This window comes from Limanda limanda, chromosome 1 (genome assembly GCF_963576545.1).
Source record: "Limanda limanda chromosome 1, fLimLim1.1, whole genome shotgun sequence".
Taxonomy (NCBI): Eukaryota; Metazoa; Chordata; class Actinopteri; order Pleuronectiformes; family Pleuronectidae; genus Limanda; species Limanda limanda.
In genome coordinates, this window is record NC_083636.1 from 25599259 (window position 1) to 25623373 (window position 24115).

Below are 24115 nucleotides of genomic sequence, written 5' to 3' on the forward strand. Positions count from 1 at the left end.
GCATATGAAGTGATTCGCAGTAGACCAAGAACTCGCTCATGATTCAGAGCCTTGCATTTAATACTCCAGTGTCTGGCGGGAGTCTGAGGCTGACACAGGAATTCGACAACCTTAAAAATAGTACAGTGATGACTGTATGGTTCATCAAAAATTCTGTCGTTTTCCAAAATGCACAAAACAGGCGTGCTTGCCTTTTTTGGATTTCTCTGTAGTCTGATTTTCCAGCCTTCAAGTGACATTGAGAAATGTAGTAAATGATTAAATCAAACTATCTTCAGTTAAATTATAGACACTGCATGACTGTAACAAGGGAAGTCTGTATTTGAAAGTAAAATTTACCACATATTACTTCAAGGATGGCAGCAGCTTCTGCCTGCTATGGGGGACTCAAACCAGTCTAATGACTGAGCAAGTGATGTGGATGAATGTGCTAGAATAACAAGATGGCTGGGTGAGCTCCCCTCAGGGGGCACTCCATGGCTTGGTCACAAGCCAAGGAGAACTGTGAGCTGGAGTGGAGGAATCCAACCTCAACACAGGAATTTGCATGACTTTGCAGAGTGATCTAGACAGACCAACACATTACCCACGCAGTGGACCAAGGTTCCTCTGGTAGGCTGGTTCATCTGCCTCACAATTATGTACTAGAGCCTTTCTCTTAATTAGTCAGGATGTAAGATAGAAATGAATCTTGGACCGTATCGAAGGTATCGCTTCTTCACAGCAGTTACATTCAGTTGTACATTTTTATATTTTTCCCTTGTTTGAGCAGTAAAGAGTAAAACGTTCACTCTGTCAAATGCTGACTTTGATCGGAGTCCAAGTGTTTTTTATTCATTTTCAAACTCAGACATCCTAGACATGCATTGCTGTCTGAAACTCATTCCAGCGAGCAAGTGCCCCATATGTGGCAGACATGCTACAGTGGGCCAGAGACGTGTACACCTGGAGGTTCCAAAACACACACAACCCTGCTGCCAAGAACTGGATTATTTCAAGCCTTTTCTGCACAAGAGGGGCGGCGAATGCTTTCTTGATCTCCGTCACCTTTGTCTAAGAGCGCATTGGGTTGTGACCGAGGACGAGAGACAGGTGCAGCCAATTAATACACAGTGACAACAGCATCACGGAAACGGCCACTTGGTCAGAATAATTAGAGCCTGACGTTCCATTGGAGTTGCACTGTCCACAAGGATAGAATAAAGCCCTGTAAAGTGAACACAGACCAAATTTAGAAGATGAAAGATGCAGAACTGCAATGACTAATCAATGTATTAGTTGATTGACAGATTATTATGCAGCAAATATATCTTTATGATTAATTCATTGTAGAAACCTACAAACTGATCTGCCTGCAGCTTCTCCAGATTGGAGGTTGTCTACTTCACTGCTGTTTTCACTGAAAACTGAATGTATTTGTTTTTTGGAATGTCTGTCAGACAAATGATGGGACATTAATAACGATTTGATTAAGCCAACAGAGGCTCTGGGCCAATGACGTGCATAATTAGCAGATTAGTCCACAATGACAACAATCATTAGTAAGCACAGTTGGACATTATAGTTTGTGTAATCAGTAACAGTGGGAGATACAGCAGTTCACTGCTTTGATCATTTGGATTGTTTCTTAAATGAGCAAATAGAGGGATATATGTTCAGTGGCCACATTATTAGGTACACCTGTGAACAACACAGTTCATCCATAACTCTCTACCTTCACATCTTTAGTATTGTTCAGCTCTGAGACTTTCAGATGCATATTTATTTAACTATATTATATTATGTTGTTGTTTCGTTAAGTATAACTTTGCAATGATGTTGAATTAGACCTTGTCCATATTTTTCAAAACCCAATTACAGACATATGAACCTTGAAACACATTTAAATGAATTACATTCCAGTACAATGCCACAAGCATTGACTAAAACCTCATAAAAAAATATAGTTGAATTATTACATTATCCTATGTAAATTAAGTATTTGTGTGCAATATATTGTACTGGAATACATCAATCATTTAATTGTTTAGGTGTAACTAATGAAATGGAAAAAGTAACTCAATATCCCTATTAATACTATAACATATCCCCCAGCCCTATTCTGTCTCTCTCTCACTCACACACATACCTTATTCATTCAATGAGGTACCGTAAAGGGACATAATTTGCGTGATAACCGTGACAGAAACTTGATTTTTAATACCTCTCTTAGAAAAGTTCCACCTGTCCTATCAAAGTCTGCTGTCATATACTGTATACACCATTTCTAAGTATGTGATAACAAGTGATATAACTCACAGGAAGTGCAGTTCTGTCATTATCTTCAGTCTGCACTAAGTGAAAAGCGATTACCGGAGACAGCAGAGGGAGCCAGGCCCTGCTGGCAGAAGCAGCTCACACTGTGTCCCACAGCCATATGGAAGCGTTTTGCTTCTCCAGTCATGCCCCGTCGGGTTTAACAAAAGTGGCGACTACCACATACGCTGCTTTTGGGACTTCATTCAGTACTGTCTCTTATAAAGGAACCCCCCCCCTAAAGAGGCCTACTTCAAACGTAGCAAAACCAGATTTGATCAGTAGTAACATAAAAGAAGAGTCAAACTGTGAGCATAAAAGCTTAACCAGAATTACCAACAACATCAAACATCACAGCTGAGCTGAGACAAACTCGCTGCAAGCAGGATCTTTTCTAATTGAGTTGTGACTGATCTTTAAAGTCTAAAAATCCTCTCGGCCAATCATTTGGCAACTTGCTCATGAAGGTGATTAGGTCCAAGCATTTTGCCATCATGGAATATTTCAGTGGAATATCATCTGGCTGCTGGATAGCAACTAAAGATAGTTTAGTCCTGATGTAAAAACTATTTTGGTTTCAAGGAGACTCCTAATTTCAAGGTTGTCTCCGCAGCCTTGACTTAAAGAAAGATGCAGCCAGCGTCGTAACTTTTCCCCCCGACTGAGGCCTGAGCTCGCTGCCGACTAAAGAACTGTCCTTCACCCGTTACATGCTGCACATCTGAGTGTGGGAGGAATTAAATGAATGAACAAACAACAAAAGTCCGGCATTAGCAAAGTTGATGTGACAGAACTGGGAAAAGTGGATGCTTCTAAAATCCTCTCTCCTTTTCCCCCCCAGGTGATGAGCTACCAGTTGGTGTTCCTCCTTGTGCACAGAGCAGCTGAAAGCCCAAAGCAACAGTGGGAGAGCAGAGCTCACCCTGCAACAATGCCCCCTTTGTCCCGGACTAACACTGTACCTACCAGCCTGCTCTTTGATTCCCTGCCAAGACAAACCACTGTGTTGGGTTACAGTTCTTGTAGCAAAACAATCTGCGCTTGTGTTTGATATACTACAGTCTGCCTGCATTGGGCTGGCTGTCAGTCAGGACACACTCTCTCACACACACAGACACACACATTCACACACACCGACTGGGGGCCCGCTCTTTATCCCATTAGCACTAATGAGAGAAGGGTATGATGATGTGTGTTGAGGGCTACGTGTTAAGAGGATATGAAGCAGAGATATCTGGCCAACCGTTGCATCAAAGAGAGATGAAAGACAAGCCCGGTTCTGCTTGGGTAATTTTCATACTAATGTTGCATCACCCACGCCGTCACCTTCCACTCTCACATTCATGTCTCTCACACTGCTGCCTCAGAAAGAGCCACTGTTTGCTTCTACTTCTTCAGCACAGTAAGTAATTTGCGTTGGGTGCCAACATTCTTGGTACAAATAGCAGGTCCACGGATGTTGGTCCAGTGAGCCACAACTGAGATATGAGTGTGCATGTGTGAAAGTGAGTGGACAGAAACAGAGGTGGAGACATTAGTGGGGGTGACAATATTGAAGGTGGGTTTCCATCAACCTTGACAAGACCCAACTACACTTCCTTTCAGGGAAAGGATCTCCCACCCATGACCTTACTATAACCATCGACATCTCCGTGGTAGCCGCCACGCAGACCAGAAGGAACCCGGGTGTGACACTCGACAGTCAACTCTCCCTAGATACATGTTGCACAACATCACAAGAACACGTCCTTTTCTAACTCAGAAGGCAGCACAGGTTCTGGTCATCTCAGGCCTAGACTACTGCAACTCCCTCCTGGCTGGTCTACCTGCTAGTGCCATCCGACCTCTGCAGCTCATCCAGACTCCCTGACAGGTCTTCAACCTACGTAAGTTCACTCACACTATTCCTATCCCTTCACTGGTTACCAGAGGCTGCTCGCTTTCGCTTCAAGACACTAGTACTTGCAGTGTTCAGTGCTGCGAATGGATCGGGCCCAGTCTAGATCCAGGACATGGTTAAACCTTACACCCCAGTCCTCCAATGCACTTATTGTAAGTCACTTTGGATACATGCGTCAGATAAATGAAATGCAATGTAATGTGCACATTTTCAAATTGTCCATAAAATAATGTTGTGGAATTGCAACAAACAAAAATAGGAAAATATTGCATAAAGCAAACTTGGCTCAGGTGGATAAATAAAACTACAAAACTGCAAATGGAAATGATCTTGAATCCTAAAGTACATAAAGCACATGATAAATATTAAAGCCTCTGCTCGGTTGAAGATGTTTAAAATTCGTAGCAGCAGGCAACACCAGCAGTGGAGTGATGAGGAGGATGTAATCTTTGAACACTGTCAAAATAGTACTGTCGTTCTTTTGATAACATCGTCTCAATGGTTTAATGACACTGAAATAAACTGAAAAAATAGTGACACCGGCTGTCTATCCTGATGAAATAACTAGTATTCATAAAATAAGGGTGGAAGACGTATACATGCATTAATTGGGTTTTGCCGATTGGCATGAACTTTGGTTACCGTTTACACGACAGAACTGCTTAAGTCTTGTTTTGACGTGCAAGTTGAGTTTAGAACTGTTTAGCCTGTGAAAACTGTTGTTTAACGTCTGCTGTGGCTCTCGAGGAGCTTTGTGGAGTCTGAGAAAATAATCCTGATAATGTCATAGTGATGTCATGGGGGTTATCTCTGCTTGGGCTTTAGCCCTAGATTTGTTTTTACAGAAAGCGTGCATAACGAGCTTGAGGTGAGGTTTTTAAAGGAAGCTGTCATCTTGAAATATGCAACTGAGCTGCACAATGGGAAATGTAGGATCGCAAATAACTGGTTGATTAATTAAAGAAAATATTGATTAGTTGTCCTTGCTATGGGGACTTATTTTAGACTAAAGGATCAAAAAGATCTGATAAACGGTTTCTAAGTCCATCTATGCATAACGCATCAGAAATAAATGTTCTTATATGTTGAAAATGTGCCAAATAACTACAGATGAGCTGTATGAGCTCAGCTATTTTTAACGATATTGGTTTGTCTGTCCGCATGTCCGTATAAAAAATTCAACTCAAAGATGAACTAATAACAATTCAATGGTTAAAGGTCAAGGTAACCTCAAAAAAAGCTTACTGCCCTCTTGAATGATATCTAACGACTGCTTGGAGGGATTTCTCCAACTTTTGATCAGTTATCACTTGGACTAAGGTAAAGTGATTACATTTCAGTGGTCAAAGCTCTAAGTTACCTTAAATCTGGTAAAGTAAATAAAACTGAATATATTACTTATCAGTGACATGATCCCACGCTGCTTCACAATGTCATCAAACTAGGTCTTTTTTTAATTGTTTTGAATAAGAAAACCCTAAAAGAAGTTACATATTACATAGTTCTTTTTTTAAACTAAGGTGTGATTAATCACTTTTTTATGCATCTGTGCCGGTGACAGCCAGTGGATCAGGAGGATTGTCGACTTGACATTGAAAGGTTACAGTAGAAACCGTGAGGCCTTTGTCTCCTATCTCCATCTGCTTATTATTCTTCTGCTTCTTGTTCTTTTTTTACTGTCTTGTGCTCCACTTTCACATTTTCACATCTCTAATTGTTCCACCTCTCCGCTGCATCTTCCCTCCGTCTGAGGCAGCTCCAGCTTTCTGCTACGCTCTTCCTCGGTCTGAGGCAGCTCCAGCTCTCTGCTACGCTCTTCCTCGGTCTGAGGCAGCTCCAGCTCTCTGCTACGCTCTTCCTCGGACTGAGGCAGCTCCAGCTCTCTGCTGCACTCTTCCTCGGTCTGAGGCAGCTCCAGCTCTCTGCTGCACTCTTCCTCGGTCTGAGGCAGCTCCAGCTTTCTGCTGCGCTCTTCCTCGGTCTGAGGCAGCTCCAGCTCTCTGCTACGCTCTTCCTCGGACTGTGGCAGCTCCAGCTCTCTGCTACGCTCTTCCTCGGTCTGAGGCAGCTCCAGCTTTCTGCTGCACTCTTCCTCGGTCTGAGGCAGCTCCAGCTCTCTGCTACGCTCTTCCTCGGACTGTGGCAGCTCCAGCTTTCTGCTACGCTCTTCCTCGGTTTGAGGCAGCTCCAGCTCTCTGCTACGCTCTTCCTCGGTCTGAGGCAGCTCCAGCTTTCTGCTGCGCTCTTCCTCGGACTGAGGCAGCTCCAGCTTTCTGCTGCACTCTTCCTCAGACAGCTCCTGACTTGCCTCTGGTGTTTCACATATGTCCTCACACTCATCCCCAGTGTCCATTTTGGCAAAAGAAGTATATTTGTAACAAAGAGAGTGGTCAATCTTCTTCATTACATTTTACTAAAGATTGTCAAAGGCTTAGCTATTGTCTTAGCTGTAATTGAGGGTTGTTATCTTAACAAATGAGGGCTGTGGTCTCCTCAGTTGAAGGTTGGTGAGCATTGACCAGTATCCTCAGGCGAATGGAGATGTTCTGTAGGTTGGCAATTTACGTAGATCAAGGAAACAGTGTCTAGTTAACTAATTTAACTGAATCACAAAACATGGCTGCCACTGGCGGTTGTTGTTTGTATCAGATTTGGCACACCTGTTATGGACTTGCGGATTAATTGATAATATTTTGGTAGTCAAGGGCCGAAGGGCAAGGTCACAGTGACCTCTTGAATGAGGTATCTCAAGATCAACTGGAGGGATTTATTTCAACTTTTGATCTTGTCACTAAACTCAGATCAGCTGATCAGATAACAGTGATTAAAGTTCATGGTGACTTTATATGAATCTGGAAATCAAAATTATGTAGACAGAACTACAATGGTTGAAGGAGACATATCTGCAGAGCAGTGTTTCTAGTTTTGAATAAGCGTATCAACACAGCCAACTGAATTCAATAGAATCTGAACACTTCTCCAATGTGACTGTTAATGAAGAGCAAACTAGATTAGAGGTGATACATGCGCTCTGAAGCAGACCTTTTTATTTATTTTTTTTTTTTTAAATGGTAGAAAGCACATCAATCCAACCGCGACTTTATCAAAGAAACCAGCAGACAAAACATTGCTGTTCTGGGAAGATTTGCTGCAACAAGAGGCAGTAATTAATACATGTTAATGATTGTTTTTGGTTTGTCTCATCACTACTTCTGCCTGAACGTTATACAAATCACTCATCTCTTCTAGAAGTGTTCTAGTGTATCTGAACTCTATTAAATGTACTTAGTGGGGAGCTGAGACGATTTGCTGAGAAAATTGACCATTTAGGGAAAATCTACTACTTTGGAAAGGGTTAATTCTTCAACATTTTCAGGCAGATAATGCCAAACACTGTCTGGGTTCCAGTTCAAATGTGTTGCTTTTGATCATCATGTATGAACATATTTGGGTTTTGGACTGTTGTTCAGGCAAGATACATCTGATGTAAATCTATTACACAAACTCTGCTTGTTGTAAAAACTACCTTCTTCTGAACTTAATTTCAGGGTATTGGTGTAATGTAAGAGCAGAGAGATTCGCAATGTGCTTCCTCACTTCCCTGACTTACACAGTTCAACACTGCCCCCGTCAGGTTGTTATGCTGCATTACAAGTACAAGAGCAACGTCATGATATTGCTTGTGCTGTGTGGCCAGTGCAGTGGCCAGATAGATTATTTATTAAACATCCCATCTGTTTTACGTAGTTTATATTTCTTTGTGAGTTCAAACCCGGGGACAGAGAGACTCAGACTAAGAGTTCGAGCACAGTAAAGAATCATGCGGTCATTACCTGCGACTGGTCTTTTTCTCCTCCACACTGGGCTCTGTTGTTTTATCTGCGCTTTTTAGTTTCTTCAGCTTTTTACTGATCAGCTCTCTCATCTTCTCTTTCTTATCTGAGTCGTATTCTTCATCTGGGTCCATGTCGCCTTCAACACCATCCTCAGCCTCGTCGTCATCTGTCTGCAAGAACACGTGAAAAGGCCCATTGAAATTTAGGTGACACTGGTGGGGCAAACCACACATTTTAACATTTTCATAGTAATGGGGTATCCCTTTAACATTAATATCATTGTCTAACTCACCTCAGGAGAATCTCCAGTTGTCTCTTTCTTTTTCTTCCTTTAAAAGAAGGAATATAAAGTAATGCTTTAGGGACAAATTAAGGTTAACATAATTATCAATTAATTAGTGATTGTGCATACTTATCAACTGCTGGAACAGAGCTCAGTCTTGGATCATCTTTCAGAAGGTCGTGGCTGCTTTTGCTTTTTCCCTTTAATGTCTGATGAAACAATCGCGAGCAAGTGATTTTGATTTTACACATTTGGAAGGAAATAAATGAATTTCAATGGAACATAAAATCCTTAAAACCTGTTTCATTACTATGGAAACTGAGTCACTTTCTCCAACATTGTGAGATAAAGCGTGTTTTTGACATTTTAACTCCATATTTAGAGGACTGATAACTATGAGTTTCGGCAATTTGGTTCTAATAAAAATAAGCATCAGTATTTTCTGGAATTAAATGTGGTTTCATAATGGGTGGAGTTATTTTCAGCACCTGTAATTGCCATTAGTGAGTAGCAGAGATAACATAATGTGACCTTTGCCTTAAGTTTGTCTTAGTAGTAGGCTTGTCTTGTCTGATTGACATTTTATTTACTTATATGGATCATACAATAAAATACAATTGCCCAGCTAGACTCATCAAATGGGCTTGACACATAATCATTCTTCTTGTGCAATATATTGACACATCCCACTATCACCAGATCAACATCGTCATTGGCCAATAACTGAGATGAACCAATCAGGACCTCCAATGACATAGAGGGAAATGTAAACCAAGTTCCAACTATTAACTAAACTTTACTGTAATAACTGGATAAAACCTATGTGCTTGATTGTGCAGAGTTTACAGCCTAGGTTCTGCACCAACAACAATTCAATCAATTTAAATAAGCTTTCAATGTGTGTATGTCCAAAACTATTTTTGTCAAATGTGTGGCTGCTCTCAGGCGTTACAGTTTCAAGAGTAACTGATGAAAACTGGTATTTCCAAAGCACTGACTATGTTCATAGTGCTACTCAGTAATGATATTGCTCAGACATGTCCTGTAGTTGTAACTGTCATAAATGTCCATTGCAGAGGAAGACAACCTTTTATTGTCTGACACAGACAAGTTTTGTATTTCAGTACCTGGCTGACTTGATTCACCATCTCCTCTTCCTCTTCAGCTTCCTCTCCAAACGATAACAGACTGAAGTTCCTACAAACATCAAAAAACTCTTTGAACAGAAGCATAAATAACAATACTTAAACATATTGTAGACATAACCATGTAGCAAATCGTATCAAGACACTTTGTTGACTAATTAAAATAATTTAAACATTTTACACATATACAATAGATAGATATTGAAAGTGACAAAATAATGCACTGTTGCTTCAAGCAGCCGCAGCATAAAGATTTTGTTAGAGACCGAAAGACAAATGAAATCTCAGCACTCACTTTGTCGCTTTCGACTGTGACTTCTTTGCCTCCTCTTTGTCTTTGTCTTTTTTTCCTTTTTTAGTTTCACGAGGTACAATGTCGTCAAAAGGAGAATGAAGCACCTGGAACAGACAAACGATTTTGTGTGTCAGTGTTTCACACACGGAGATTCAAAAGCAAGAAGTTATTAAGTTAATAAGAAGAAAATACCTCAGCAGTTCTGATTTTATGGGGATTTAGAGGTCTTTCATCATGGTTACATTCAACCTCTGTTAATCTGAGCAGATTATAAACTGTGTCTCCTGTGACCTGTGGTTGGAATTGGATAATGGATCATTTACAAGAATCTGACAAAGCTGTTGAAAAATGCATTACATTTAGCTCAGGACAGAAACATTTACGTGAATCACTTTAGTTCTTGAGATTTACCTTGCCAAATATGGTATGTTTATTGTTGAGCTCATCTGCACGTCCCAAGGTGAAGAAAAACTGACTGCCATTATCATGAGGCCCGGCATTTGCCATGGCAACCAGACCTCTTCGAATGAAGCGCAATCTGGAGTGAAATTCATCCTGAAAGTTAAAAAAAGGATACAGGTTGATGTGTGATTGATCATCAGGATTAGCAAGTTAATATGTGCTAAGAGTGATTTACACTCATGAATCTGTGAGTGTTAACATTTATTACAGAGAATAATAAATAGAACATGAAGTAGAGAAGCAGTCTGACCCGGAATGGCCGACCATAGATGGACTCTCCACCTGTCCCGGATCCAGTCGGATCTCCACCTTGAACGATGAAGTCAGGCACCACTCTATGGAATATTGTGCCATCATAGTAACCTAGTTGACAGAGAGATTATCATTTTCATAAGTGATATGTGATTTTTGCAAAGTTTCCTCATAATACCCGAAGAGTTTCCTGTAATGTGAAATGTAATAAATCTGGAGAGCAATAACTCTTGACATGCATGCAGTAATGTTTAGTACAAAATCTGGCCTCTCCAAACTGGGAGGGCAGGTTTTTGCAGGATGAATGGTTTTGCTGAAGCTTTACAGTATGTTAGAATATTAAGGAAGTCATTTGTCTGGCAGTGATTTACACATTAGTTCGTTTTTACCTTCCATGCACAGTTGCACAAAGTTCCTGCATGCTTTAGGAGCCTCCTTGGACCAGAGCTCAATGTCAATATCACCAGCTGAGGTCTTCAACAGGACCTGAGGGGGAAAAACACAGAGAGAGAAGACGGTGGGTGAGCTCAGGAGGAAATCCTGACTTTATTTGCCAATCTTAACGTGGTTTGCAATGCAAATAAACATCTGTACAACCAGAACATCCCAACTGACACAAGTAACGTTGGTTGTAGGTAATGCAATGAGGGTCCCAGTTATTTTATTACAATTCAACCATTCAGGACTGCAGGCCGTCGCTACATTTAAAACAACCAGACGTCCTGAGCGTAACGAGCTGTAGAGTATATTTACTGTAGTTATTAAAAATACAAACTCAAGACAGCTATTGCAGTTATAATGAGAAAGCCTCGCTCACCTTCCCGCTCGTTGGAGGCTCTTGAATGTAAATGTTGCTCATTCTGACTCTTCGGCTGCGTTTCCCGTAGATGCCAGAGAATGGTGGCTTTTCTGCTACTTCTCACAGACACTGAAAATATGAAACGGTAGCTACTGTTGTTGGATTAGTTTGGTTTACAAGTGTCACACTTCATACTTTTCTGTCTACAGCCATGTTGGCTACCGAAGTGAGGTTATTGTTTATTCCTGAGAAAACGGGGGAGTCGGAAGGAAAACAATGAAAAACATTTTTCGTTTTTGTTTCTTCACAACAATCACAATCTAAACCAAAAACAAACTAAATATATTTTTAGTTTTATTCAATTATTTTGTTACATGTGTATCGATATTTAAACGTGCTACTAACAGGTAAATCCCAAACTATATCGCGTACTCCCCTATAATGGACTGTTGGTTTGACCCATGTGTTCCACGATAACGAACCCTAGGAAACAGTCAAGTACTCTGTTCCGCTACATATCTGTCCGCTGAACTTTGATGCAAACTTTCTTTTAAAATCCTTTAATGGTCAAAGTTAAAATGGTGAAAATATCTTTTGGGCTGTAATGAACTGTGTGAAGAAATTAAGGGAGGGTATTCGCAACAATAAGACAGAATTCAGAAGTACGTCCGGGCGGAAGTACCGTAACTGTGATAGGACCGCGCTGAGGATCTGAAGCCATGGCGGAGTCAGAAAACAATGTGGATTTAAAACGAAAAGCAGAGGAAAGTCCGGTGGAAGAAGGAAATGGGGAAGAGGAAGAATGGGTCGGCCCGATGCCCAACGAAGCCACACAAACCAAGAAAAGAAAAGGTTTGTTTGTGGTGGTTTATTATATCGTTACTTTGCGTTCTAATCAGACTCCCGCTAATCGAAGCTAAAATATGCTAACCAGAGCCCAACGGCTATTTTGGAATATCTCTCTTTTGTGTTTTCAGTTTTGGAATATGAGCGCGTCTACCTGGCCAACTTGCCTTCAGCTGCCATGTACGAGAGGAGCTACATGCACAGAGACGTGATCTCGCACATAGTTTGCTCCAAGTAAGTCACTCTTCAGTCAACTGGTAGAAGTGTTCAGATCCTCAACTCATTCAAAATGTAAAATCAACTGTCCAAAAAAACTCACATGTCCAGACCCTGTATTTAAAATGTTACTTTCTTCCAAACAAATGTACTTAAACTATCAGACGTGAAAGTGATCAGTTCAATATGCAGAAACACTCTCTCCATAGTGTATTAACATCTAATATTCTGGATCTACCCGTTATATGTAGCTGTGACTCTCTCTGTGCGATTAACTATCTACAGGAGGGGCACATGACTGGCTTACATGCAAAAGTGTTTATGTTCTTGTTATTATAAACAGACTTCTGTTCCCAATATTTTGTCTCATAAAAACAACAGGCTTGTTTGCCTCACATGGAAAGTAGACAATAACAGACTTTTCTGAGGTCTAAAACTATCATTAATTTTTATTATTATTATTATTATTATTATTATTATTATTATTATTATATTGTAAAGTCAGTCCACCTCAAACTCATTCACAAACCAGAGAGACAAATTCAATACATAAGTTAGTAGCCATACAATTGTCAAGGTAACATAGGTCAAGACACTTTTATTTATAAAGCCTAAAATAATAAATTTTCCTCAAAGAGATTTACAAGGACTTCCTCTCTCTTTTCAGGACAGACTTCATCATCACAGCCAGCCAGGACGGCCATGTCAAGTTCTGGAAGAAGAGAGAGGACGAGGGAATAGAGTTCGTCAAACATTTCCGGAGTCATCTCGGTATGTACTGAATGGATCTGTCACTTTTATAACGATCTTCATGGTAATGGGCTAAAAGGAAAGACATGATATAATTTGTGAATGAATCGTAATTGAGGTAAAAGTGTGTGTGGGGGGGGGAATGGTGGTATTTATTTGAAGTCATATGGTCCAGCACTAATGAGCAGTGGTATTATCGTCACATTTTCTGCAGGTTTCTTGGAGTGCATCGCAGTCAGTGCTGAAGGGGCTCTGTTCTGTTCTGTCGGTGATGATCAGGCCATGAAAGTATTTGATGTTGTCAATTTTGACATGATCAATATGCTGAAGATGGGGTGAGTCTAAATTAAAAATACTATAGTGTAAATCAGGTGTTATGAGTTCACATAAAGGCACAGTGATAACTCTTTCTTATTAATACATGATTTTTCTCTCGTCTTGGAAGCTTTCATCCAGGTCAGTGTGAGTGGATCTATAACCCCGGAGATGCCATTTCCACAGTGGCCTGCTCAGAAAAAACCACAGGGAAGATCTTTGTGTATGACGGACGGGGAGGCGGCGAAGTCCTCCATGTCTTCGACAAAATGCATTCCTCGCCGCTGGCCCAAATGCGCCTAAATCCCAAATTTAGAGTCATCGTTTCTGCAGACAAAGCGGGGATGCTGGAGTACTGGACCGGTCTTCCAAGTGATTTCAAGTTCCCCAGACATGTGGACTGGGAATTCAAAACAGACACAGATTTGTATGAATTTGCAAAACACAAAACCTATCCCACCAGCCTTACGTTTTCTTCGGATGGGAGGAAGATGGCCACAATTGCCACTGACAGGAAAGTCAGGATCTTCCGTTTTCTGACAGGAAAACTGACGAGGGTGTTTGATGAATCATTATCGGTGAGCTCTAACACACGTTTCAGCTGGAATCTTTACTGATGTGAATTCACACATTCATCACACATGCTTCTTCGTATGTTAAGATGTTCACAGAGCTGCAACAGATGAGGCAGCAGCTGCCTGACATGGAGTTTGGGCGAAGAATGGCTTCGGAGAGAGAGCTGGAGAAAGTGGACGGTATCCGGTTGACAAATATCATCTTTGATGAGACCGGCCACTTTGTGCTCTACGGGACCATGCTGGGCATCAAGGTCATCAATGTGGAAACCAACAGGTAGGAAGCAATAGAATGAAAAGCATCCCTGTTCCCCATATGTTCTCAGCTCTAGCCATTCTCATTAAATGTGTGGCAATTTTAAAAGTAAAAAGTGTTGATTTAAGAGTAAAAAAGTAGGTTCAGTAGAAACAATGTTTCAGCATTTTGTTTATTATCAGTAGAGTTTTACCACAGTTGAATAAATTGATTGACTACACCGTGAAGTCTTTGTCTTTTCCACCACCTTGTTGTAAAGTACCTAGTCGATGTCAAATGGGAAGTAAAGTCTCCCGAATCTTGTTCCCCAGATGTGTGCGGATCCTCGGGAAGCTGGAGAACATTCGTGTGGTCCAGCTTAGTTTGTTTCAGGGCGTCGCAAAGGCCTCGCAGGTGGCTCCCACTGTGGAGATGAAGGCATCTGATAATCCGGCCTTAGATAACGTAATGCCTGACCCCACCATATTCTGCACAGCCTTCAAGAAGAACCGCTTCTACATGGTGAGATTACATGACATTCACTTCCAAGATCATAAAGCTTTATTGTTTTTCTGTTTGGTATTTATGTTAATGCATCTTTTTTTCTCAAGTTCTCCAAAAGAGAACCGGAGGATACAAAGGGCGCAGATTCAGACCGAGACATCTTTAACGAGAAACCTTCCAAGGAAGAGGTCATGGCTGCGACTCAGGCCGAGGGCCCCAAGAGAGTGTCTGACAGTGCCATCATCCACACCACCATGGGAGACATCCACATCAAGCTCTTCCCAGTAGAGTAGGTTTTCAGCTAGCACACGAGGGTTTTATTTGGACATTATCTCTACATTTTACCAGTTGTTAACAGAACTTTGGTCTTTTGTTTGTAGATGCCCCAAAACAGTGGAGAACTTCTGTGTTCACAGCAGGAATAGCTACTTTAACGGTCACATATTCCACAGAGTAATCAAGGCAAGTCCTCTGTTCATCAGGCCAAACACACTCCGGTATCCATCTCTGCATTGTCTGCTGTGTCTTAATATTCGTCTCTCTTGTGCACAGGGCTTTATGATCCAGACAGGAGACCCCACAGGCACAGGCATGGGAGGAGAGAGCATCTGGGGAGGAGAGTTTGAGGACGAGTTCCACGCTACGCTGAGGCACGACCGCCCGTACACGCTCAGTATGGCAAATGGAGGCCCCGGCACCAACGGCTCCCAGTTTTTCATCACTGTCGTGCCCACTGTAAGTTGTTAATAGTTTACAATAGATCATCCAATGTGCTCTTACATAATGTGCTGGATCTTGACACGCTGTCAGCCACAGGTTAGAATAAGAAGACCAGGTCATTACCCATCTGGATCAAACCTAAAGTTAAATATGTACAAAGTGGTAAAAATGATGTGTTATCCTTATTTTAAGCACTGTAATATGTTGATCTTTTAAAGGTTCCACATTTTGGAATAAATGCTTAGTAGCTTTCTTGCTGGGAGTTGGATGATGTTTGACCATTAAATATGCCATTACATCCAGGAGATTGTTAGCTTAGCTTAGCATAAGACTGAATACAGACAGAACATTATGTCAGACCAGTAAAAATGTTGTAAAAAATGCCAACCATTTTTTATGCCAGCTGTTTGCTGTATTAATACCCAGCAAAACACTTAAACCACTTAAAAATAGATCTCAAATGTTAAAGATCTTTTTTTTTTATTTACACCCCTTAAACTTAAGAGGGCCTCATAAAGCTTTGGCCGGCCCCATTGGAGTTCACAACCGAAATGTTTGGGAACCAGTGTGATCCCACGTGTGAGCAAGATTAAGAAACGAAATTAGATCCCAGACTGACATCTTGTTGGGCTTGGGTGTTGTATGAATGGGCAACAGAACCATCCCACCATCCATCCATCCATCCATCCTCCCTCCCTCTTACCTTGGGGTTGCAGGTGGCCTGGAGCCAATCTTATGGGTGAGAGGTGGCGTATACCCTGAACATTGTTTTGAAGCTAATAAATTATTAAATTGAGGCAGTAAGTGTATCGGGTGCCACCGGTGAGCATCCTTCATGCTGACTGTCATTAATTCTTCATTTGGCCATAAACTAGGTTTAAAAATCCACTGAACTCATCTTCCTTGATGCATTTATTTCACGAGTAAGAACATAATGTATCCAGGATGAAGTCTCGAGCTTTGCCTCTGCTCCCATGTCTCACCACAGCTGCCACATTTTGTGCTTAAATCCCCTGCTCTGTCTGAATACTACTTTAACCGACACCGAGATGAATCCAGCAATGAGTCCATGTCTGCTGATTATGAAAAAAAGTTTGCTTCATGTGCCACTGTTTTCTGTTCCGCAGCCGTGGCTCGACAACAAGCACACTGTGTTTGGGAGATGTACAAAAGGCATGGAGGCCGTCCAGAGGATCTCCAATGTCAAAATTAACCCCAAGACCGACAAACCATACGAAGACATCAGCATCATCAACATAACCATCAAGTGATTGTACGTCCATATTTGTGTACATGTTTTTTTTTTTACCAGATTGACTAATTAAAAACGTTCAGTGCGATTGTAGTCAGGGTGTTATGTTTTAGAGGTCGGTCATCAGTCTCTTCCCTGCACAACGAAGCAGATTCCAGTGCCAAAGAAAGAAAAAAATATCTGCCAGCCAGAAAAATAAGGTTAAGTACTTTATTTTACAGCAGAACATTATGAATAATTTACAAAAGCCATCATTAAGTCCACTGGTAACAAAGGTTTTAATGCGCATTGTGCTTCTACGGTTCAAAAACAAATGAAAATGTTTTCACAAACTATGTGGAAAAGCTTTTCACACGTGCATTTTTTTATTTGTCTTTTTATACGTAGGTACAAGTAGTAAACATTACATAGCAATGAATAAAGATTAAATGAAAAACTCAAATGATGGTTCCTCAATAATAAGACAAGTGTCAGTGTTAGGTTTTAATGTTTCACATTACATTCCTGAAGGCTGCAGATATAAGGTGTACCATCTCGTTAAGTACTCCAGACACATGATCAGGACTCGTGAGATGTTTAAATAGGAATATTTTCACAAGACGTGTTGGTTTGCTGTGAGTTTAATACTCAAGAGTCGACTAAGAAACAGCAGTGACTTCATTTGCTTCCAACTGAAAACCAGTGAGGCAGCGGACAAGTGCATCTGTCAAATCCTGCGTGCAAGACACTCCACAAAACAGGCCGAGTCGGTGCATAAAAACGGATTTTCTCACACGGCCCCCCCCACCCACCCACCCCAAAGTAACATCCTTGTTCCTGCTCATAAATAAGTTCAGTAAACAGTTTGTTCTTGCAACAGTAAACACTACATTCAAACCAAAACCCTTACTGGTGCGCCATTTCAAGACCAGCTGTGGCATTTAAATAGGTTCAAACACTTAAAAGATTAATTTGCACACGCAACTGAAAGACCCAAGAAACATTGACAGCTATTGCTTACATCAGATGACGAGTTGAAATGAGAGCTCGGCCAAAATCGGAACATTAGATCGTCAGTTCGAATCCGCTGCAGGTTCTCTGGGCTCAATATGACCTTAGTGAAAGTTTATGTCCCATATCACTTACCTGCCAATACACTTGATTTAACTAAAAAGGGTGCTGCTGTTATTTCCCAGGAGTAATCAATACTGTGACTATAATAAGGACGACTCTGCATTTTGTTGAGATTACTGTTGCACTGTGATGGCCGAGATGAGTAACATGTGACAGAGAACAGAGATACATTCCACTGTCAGGATATGGAGCATTTCTAATATTTGACTGGACCTAAGTCAACTAGCTATCGATAAAAGGGTTAGAACGAAGAAAAGCTAAAGTAACAATGTGTTAGACCGTGTGCCTAAGCTGCCTTAGAACTGAAGCAGGATAAGAGGTTGGAGTACTAACTCAGGTTTTTGTCCCGTTGGGTTTATTTCTCAGGCTGGTGCATGTAGGTTGGACAGGCTTTCAGATAGCTTATAGTTTCTGTGTTCCCATTAAATGAGCCTCGAGAGTATTAACATCTTTAATGTCTTTGCTCACGGCGGTGAACAAAGAGGGAAAGATGATGAGAGAAGGCTTAAAGCCACGGTGTCGTCTTAAAAGTGAATGCTCGGAGGTCGTGATACAGCTGATGGAGCGAGCTCGGGGGCGGGGGTTTGGCCGTTTAGGGGAGAGTCAGTAAGGAGAGGCAGGGGACTGAGGGTTAGGCTACGTCCAGGACACCAGCAGCCACCAGCTGCCTGGACAGCCAATCCAAACCCTCGTGGAGGCCCATCCCGCTGCGGGCGTCGCAGCCCTGGATGTGCCAGCTCCTCCCACAACACAGCTTGTGTAGGCTCAGCAGCTCCGTCATCTCCTCCACTGAGACAGCGCCGGGAACATCCTGTAACACAAACATCATAAAAACTGAGGATCAACTCAGAGGAAAGGATACATTCACATGAGGGGCGGTGAGTCTGAAGTCCATTACCTGCTTGTTTGCAAAGATGAGCAACAAGGCGTCCCTCAGCTCCTTCTCTGTCAGTAGTTTGGCGAGCTCGCTGTGAGCCTCCATCAGTCGGTCTCTGTGGCAGCTGTCGATCACAAACACCACCGCTGTACACGCACATACATACGAGTTAGGGTTCATTGGATCACATTTTTAAACCATCTTTAAGTGGTTGAAATTATTTGTATATGAAAAAATATACCAAAATAAGATCTTTAGCTTCTCGTATGTAATGTAGGCTCAGTTCACCACATTGGTTCAGACTGGAATATCTAAATGACTTGGATTGCTGTGACGTGCACAAATATTCATGATACCCAGAAAAAAAACCTTAATGACTTTCTTAACTCCCCTTTTCCTCTAGTGCCACCAGATGGTCAAAGTTATTTGTTGCTTATCATCTGAAATATCTGAAATATCTACTTAATTCACCTCCATTTTGAGATTCGATCATGTTGCCACATTATTTTAATGCAAAGGAGTCACACTCTAATACGTGGTGTGAACGGATGAACTCAGAGCTGTTTGCTTGTGATGGGATCATCTTAAACAGATTCTATACAAGGTCTCAACAGGACCAACACAGAGATAGACACCAAGACTGTTGATAAAGAACTAAGTCTCTAAAAAGGGATCTTTGAGCATCACAAATAATCAGAGTCAGGGACATAGTATAATAGAAAACAGCTTGAGGTGGTGCACTTTCAAATTCATTGTGAATGTGAAGTGTGAAGCTGCAGCACCATCTGTCTCCAACTCAATAGACGTGTTGACATGACTCACTGAATGTGCCAGGTAGTACATCCTCCAACTGCATTTTTTATCTTGCTGTAAAACTTGTGTGCTGCATTTCATTTCTCCGTATAAAACGCAACACTGCTTTATTTCTGTGCTGACTCAGTGAGCTCAGTCCTACTTCGTGCCTTTGCTCCGAGACAAGACTACATGCTCCAGCATAATCGAGACCTAATTGAAAGTGTCTTCTAGAAAAGTGTGTCTGAAGTCAACTTTCAATAGGGGATCTTTGTTTTCCATGTGCTCAATGCTGCAGAATATACTACATTTGTTGTGTAACATTTAGATAATATATGACTTTATGTTTATAGAACGTTAAGTGCATCCAGTACCTTGAGTGTTGAGATAGTAGTGTTTCCAGAGGGGTCTGAGCTTGTGTTTTCCTCCCACATCCCAGATGGTGAACTTCAAGTTCTTATATTCAACTGTCTCTACATTGAAACCTTAAATAAGGGGGAAATAAAGAGATTTAGATAATGCTGAGGAGATTCGACTGAAAAATAAATTTTCTTAATAAGTGAACTAATACATATTCATTACGCTGCAAATGCACTTACCGATAGTTGGGATGGGTTGCATGAACTCATCCTGTTTCAGCTTAAAGAGGATGGTGGTTTTTCCCGCTCCATCGAGCCCCAGCGTCACAACACGGATCTCCATCTTTGGACCAATGTGGACCCGGTTGTCCTGGAAACATTTGGAGTAGGTTGTTACATAGTGTCAAATTCAAGCCCCTCACATTGAACATGATTTCTTGGCTGATCGATGGGGACAGGGATGATATCAAATGGGGGACGGCATGTACCTTGGTGAAGGTGACAGGGATGCCAGCATCCAGCTGAATGTGATCCGCCAGCTCAGTGAACTGGTGCTGCTGCTTCTGTAGTGTCTCCAGCAAACAGTTGATCTCCTGCTTTGCCAGCACAACTCTGCAGTCGTCCTGCAACAGAAGAGAAGGAGCACACATCAGGACTAAAAGTGAACTGAGGGAGTGAAGGGGGTCAAGGTTTTTTTATTACCTGCACCTAATGAGAGCTAACCCAACCCTCTATCCCTGCTTTTAACTTTTCTATGAAAAAGTCCACCGTACCATTAGTGACAGCCTCTTCTTTATGACCAAAAACAGTTGGCAGGGTTGTATAAACAAATACTCTGCATGACATGTAAAGGATAAAACTTGATTAAACTATATTATGAACACTGTATAGCTGCTTTCAGACATGCACTGAGCTCCTGAGAGGCTGCATGTGTGAACCCAAATGTCCGCGAGCCGATGTGAGAACACAACGGGAGATGCCACTTCCTCTTATTGTGTCACATTTGATGCTTTTTACTCAGACGTCGCACAATTTGGTTTTCACAGCATAAAGTTCTCTCTCCTGTCATATGTTGGCCGTTTTCTTTCATTCAGCATGACATAGATGCATTGCGGGAAACAATGAATCCACTATATAGGGAATGAAATTCTCACTAAACATTCGTGCAACGCTATAAAGTGGCGACATCACCATACAGTGAGTAGTGAGTGAATTCAGCCATTGACCAGAGCCCCGGCCAATTCTAAGTAATACTCAGAGAAAAATACAGATTATTTGTATTTCAGAATGTAGATTCTTAACCTGCACCCTCTAGTGCATATGTGTGTGTATAACATAGACTGAGAGGGAGAGAGAGAGAGAAAGAGGTGGAGTAATCACAGCCTAGTATTGCAGGTCAATGCATGGTCTATGGGTCGACTCGTGCATCACTACTGTACAACAACCCGAGACTGTAGACTTAATTCTTGCCCTGACAAACAGTGTGTTGTGCTTCCTACCTGCTGAAGAGTTTTCTCACAGTGGAGGCAGGCGGTGGACACCTGAGACAGCAGGATGGTCATGTCCTCCTGCTGCTGCCTCAGCCAGATCAGCCTCTCCCTGACGTGAGCGTCCACCACGCTCAGCGCCATCTCCTCCTGCCGACACAGAGTCTCGTGGAGGTCTGCGAAGTAAGCTCGCACGCAGGAGCGGGCACTTTCTGCTGTGCCGGGGACCTGATGCAGAGAATTGCATAAATTCCGGAAAGAAGCTGAATCGCTCATATTTGAGAAGGCCGCCCTCTGTCTTACATGCTCAGTGTGTGCCATGCCAATTCCGTCCTCGATTATCTGCTCGCCACCTTCTATCAGCTGCACGATGCCCACCAGCTTCCTCGAGTACTCGGACACCTCGTCTGTGAAGGTGCGGATGCAGTGGGCCATGTCCAAAATGGACGCACGGATCTGGTTAGCTTCAGACTCAAGAACGGCATGCTGAAAAGAAAGCTGGGGATGAGGATGTCTCTTCGGGTGAGGATATCTTATATTAGTTTTGATAGCATGTTTTCAACTACCTTGTGTCCCTGGTGCTTGCCGTACTCCTTACACACACAGCACATGAGAGGCCCAGTCTGACAGGGCTCCTCCAGGCAGACAAACTCGATGGCGTGGACCTGATGCTGTGGGCACAAGGTCTTCTCGTGAGGCTTGTCCGCCAGCGGCACCCGGCGGTGTTTGGCCAGGGTGCGAGTGGAGTGGGTGAGTTGTGAGCACTCAGCACACAGGTGGGTGGCACACACGGTGCAGTACATCGAGGCCGTGTGGCTCTCGTCCTCATCACACCGTATTATGCACTGGTTGAAAAGAAGAATTGTGAGTGAAAGGTGTCTTTAACAAAGCTTTCGGGGACTTGGGTTACGTTTCCTTACTTCTCCCATGCCTTTCAGAGCATCCTCCGCCATCCCAGACTGGTTGGACGCTCCATTCTGGAGCCGCTCCAAGAGTTCGAGCAGTGCAAAGTTCTTCTTCAGGCCCCAAACTCCAGAGTCCCCTAAACAGGTGGAAGAGAATACAACACTGACTTGGGGAAGAAATGATATTCACACTCAATACAGAGAAAACGATGGGTGAAAAAACTGCAATGTAGAAGTTTTCCTTTGTGCAGAGTTGCGCTTTTGTCCGGTGTGAATCCAGTGCAATAACACATCTATTAAAACATGAACAAGGACTGAATAAACCCCTTTACAAAATAGTCTCATTAAACCTTATTATGAGCTCTGCTCTTCTCTTAATTTACTGTTTTTTTCCAGCTCAAGTCTGTTGATTCCAGAGGAAGATCCTTACATAAAAATTGGTAAAACCACGAATGAACTGGCTTTAGCCCTCAGATATTATATTCATCCAGCTTGGATCCTCTAGGCACCTTTTAATCAACTTTGTGATGAGTCATGGAGATGCACTACAAATCCTGCGAACTTTCTCCAGGTAGACAAACAATCTCAGATTTAGCTTCCATGTATAAGCATTCCATTGTGCCGTTATTGCTCTGTGTCTCTACAAGATTCACAATAACTTTTAAATATGGAAACAATGGGTCAAGGTGATCCTGTTCAACATGACAGGTGTATGAAGGTCATGCACGCATTTCTGACAGGACATGAATATGTTTTCACGTTACTATAGGTTCCTCTATCCTCTTTCTCACCCAGCTCAGTGACCTGTCTGTCGAAGGGGCAGCGGACCGCTCTGCCATGAAGAGGCAGCCGGGTGAGACAATCGTGGCACACTGTGTGTCCACAGAGCAAAAGACGAGGGACCTTATCCCCCTGGAGAGAGAAGACGTCCTCGCACACGCCACACTCCAGCACCTGGGAATGAATACACACAAAGTGGTTAAATTCCAGAAAAGCCCTCTATGTGTGTGGGGGTGTATATCAGCTGCTGCTGTAGAACCAGTTCTGACATTAGAGGGGAGGAGTGTTTAAATAGCTGGCACGGATTTCACAACCCTTACAAGGACCGATTGAGATTAACAGACAGTCGGTGAGGTGGATGGCTGATTGGTGAATATCTTCAGTTCATCTACAGTGAGTTGTGTTAAGCGGGATCACGGTGAGACAATTCACTGACATCAATGTGATCACATCAGATCTGAGACCTTCGCAGTCGACTGCACCCACAATCCTTCCTGCTGTGATCTTTAAAAAAATTCCGCATGTGACTATTAAGAGAGACGCAGGTTGTAACTTGACTTCTCATCCCGATCACGTTACTGAGGAGCTGCGGTGAGGCGCAGTCAGTGCAGAGGAACCTGTGTTAGCAGCCTCGACCAGCAGCCCTGGGGTTCACAATGCACAAACATCAGTTCCCGGTGAAACCCGCAGAGCGCTCCTGGTCATACACGTTCACTAACACGGCTGGAATCGCCTGAGGATGGCTGTTTCTGAATCCGACGCCAACGCAGCAGCCTTCACCCAAAAGCAGCAGCCACGAAGGCAGCCTGCTGTCGGTCCCCTCCAGTCTAAATGATAACACAACATGGCCACCACATGCCTCCACCCGGCTGTGAGCGTTAGTGAAGGAGGTACAACCTTGACGGTGCCTCCATGCGCTGCTCTCCCGTGTCGGGTGCACGGCTCCATCGTCGCCACAGCGCCCTGCTTGTTTATTCCTGCTGCGGCAGCGGCCATTCTTGGACGACAGCGCAGAGGACTGAGCAGGGCCGAGAGCACAATCCCGCAAAGACTTCCGGTCTCGTTCTTTAAGCCCCATCACCGTACAATACCGTTATTTCACTCAGTTTATTCCGCAAAAAT

General features: G+C 42.6%; 3 protein-coding genes across 4 annotated transcripts in view; 1 reads left to right on the forward strand and 2 right to left on the reverse strand.

The window, feature by feature from the left end:
* Positions 1 to 11480, reverse strand: part of cwc27 (CWC27 spliceosome associated cyclophilin) — a 31861-nt gene extending 20381 nt beyond the window's left edge. Inside the window, exons 1-10 of the mRNA XM_061078127.1 lie at positions 11286 to 11480; positions 10858 to 10954; positions 10467 to 10579; positions 10166 to 10309; positions 9947 to 10045; positions 9755 to 9858; positions 9442 to 9511; positions 8444 to 8523; positions 8324 to 8360; positions 8029 to 8201 (exon numbers count right to left, since the gene is read on the reverse strand). Coding sequence (XP_060934110.1) covers positions 8029 to 8201; positions 8324 to 8360; positions 8444 to 8523; positions 9442 to 9511; positions 9755 to 9858; positions 9947 to 10045; positions 10166 to 10309; positions 10467 to 10579; positions 10858 to 10954; positions 11286 to 11327 — 959 coding nt within the window. The 5' untranslated portion in view covers positions 11328 to 11480. The remainder of the gene's footprint in view (positions 1 to 8028; positions 8202 to 8323; positions 8361 to 8443; positions 8524 to 9441; positions 9512 to 9754; positions 9859 to 9946; positions 10046 to 10165; positions 10310 to 10466; positions 10580 to 10857; positions 10955 to 11285) is intronic.
* Positions 11481 to 11967: 487 nt separating this feature from the next.
* On the forward strand, positions 11968 to 16768 carry ppwd1 (peptidylprolyl isomerase domain and WD repeat containing 1). The gene is made up of 11 exons (XM_061070558.1): positions 11968 to 12119; positions 12245 to 12347; positions 12997 to 13100; positions 13294 to 13414; positions 13525 to 13972; positions 14056 to 14246; positions 14537 to 14726; positions 14816 to 14997; positions 15089 to 15170; positions 15261 to 15443; positions 16556 to 16768. Exons 1-11 carry the CDS (start codon positions 11987 to 11989, stop codon positions 16697 to 16699), a joined length of 1881 nt encoding a protein of 626 aa, XP_060926541.1. The 5' UTR covers positions 11968 to 11986; the 3' UTR covers positions 16700 to 16768.
* A 712-nt stretch (positions 16769 to 17480) lies between these two features.
* trim23 (tripartite motif containing 23) lies at positions 17481 to 23991 on the reverse strand. Of its 2 annotated transcripts, XM_061070577.1 has the most exons (11): positions 23891 to 23991; positions 23005 to 23167; positions 22229 to 22350; positions 21875 to 22153; positions 21612 to 21794; positions 21321 to 21536; positions 20310 to 20444; positions 20062 to 20191; positions 19837 to 19947; positions 18692 to 18816; positions 17481 to 18604 (listed from the first exon to the last, which is right to left on the reverse strand). In XM_061070577.1, exons 1-11 carry the CDS (start codon positions 23987 to 23989, stop codon positions 18425 to 18427), a joined length of 1743 nt encoding a protein of 580 aa, XP_060926560.1. In that variant the 5' UTR covers positions 23990 to 23991; the 3' UTR covers positions 17481 to 18424. The 2 variants fall into 2 exon arrangements, with proteins under 2 accessions (XP_060926560.1, XP_060926552.1); XM_061070569.1 differs by having other exon boundaries at positions 21321 to 21794.
* Between the last annotated feature and the right edge of the window lie 124 nt (positions 23992 to 24115).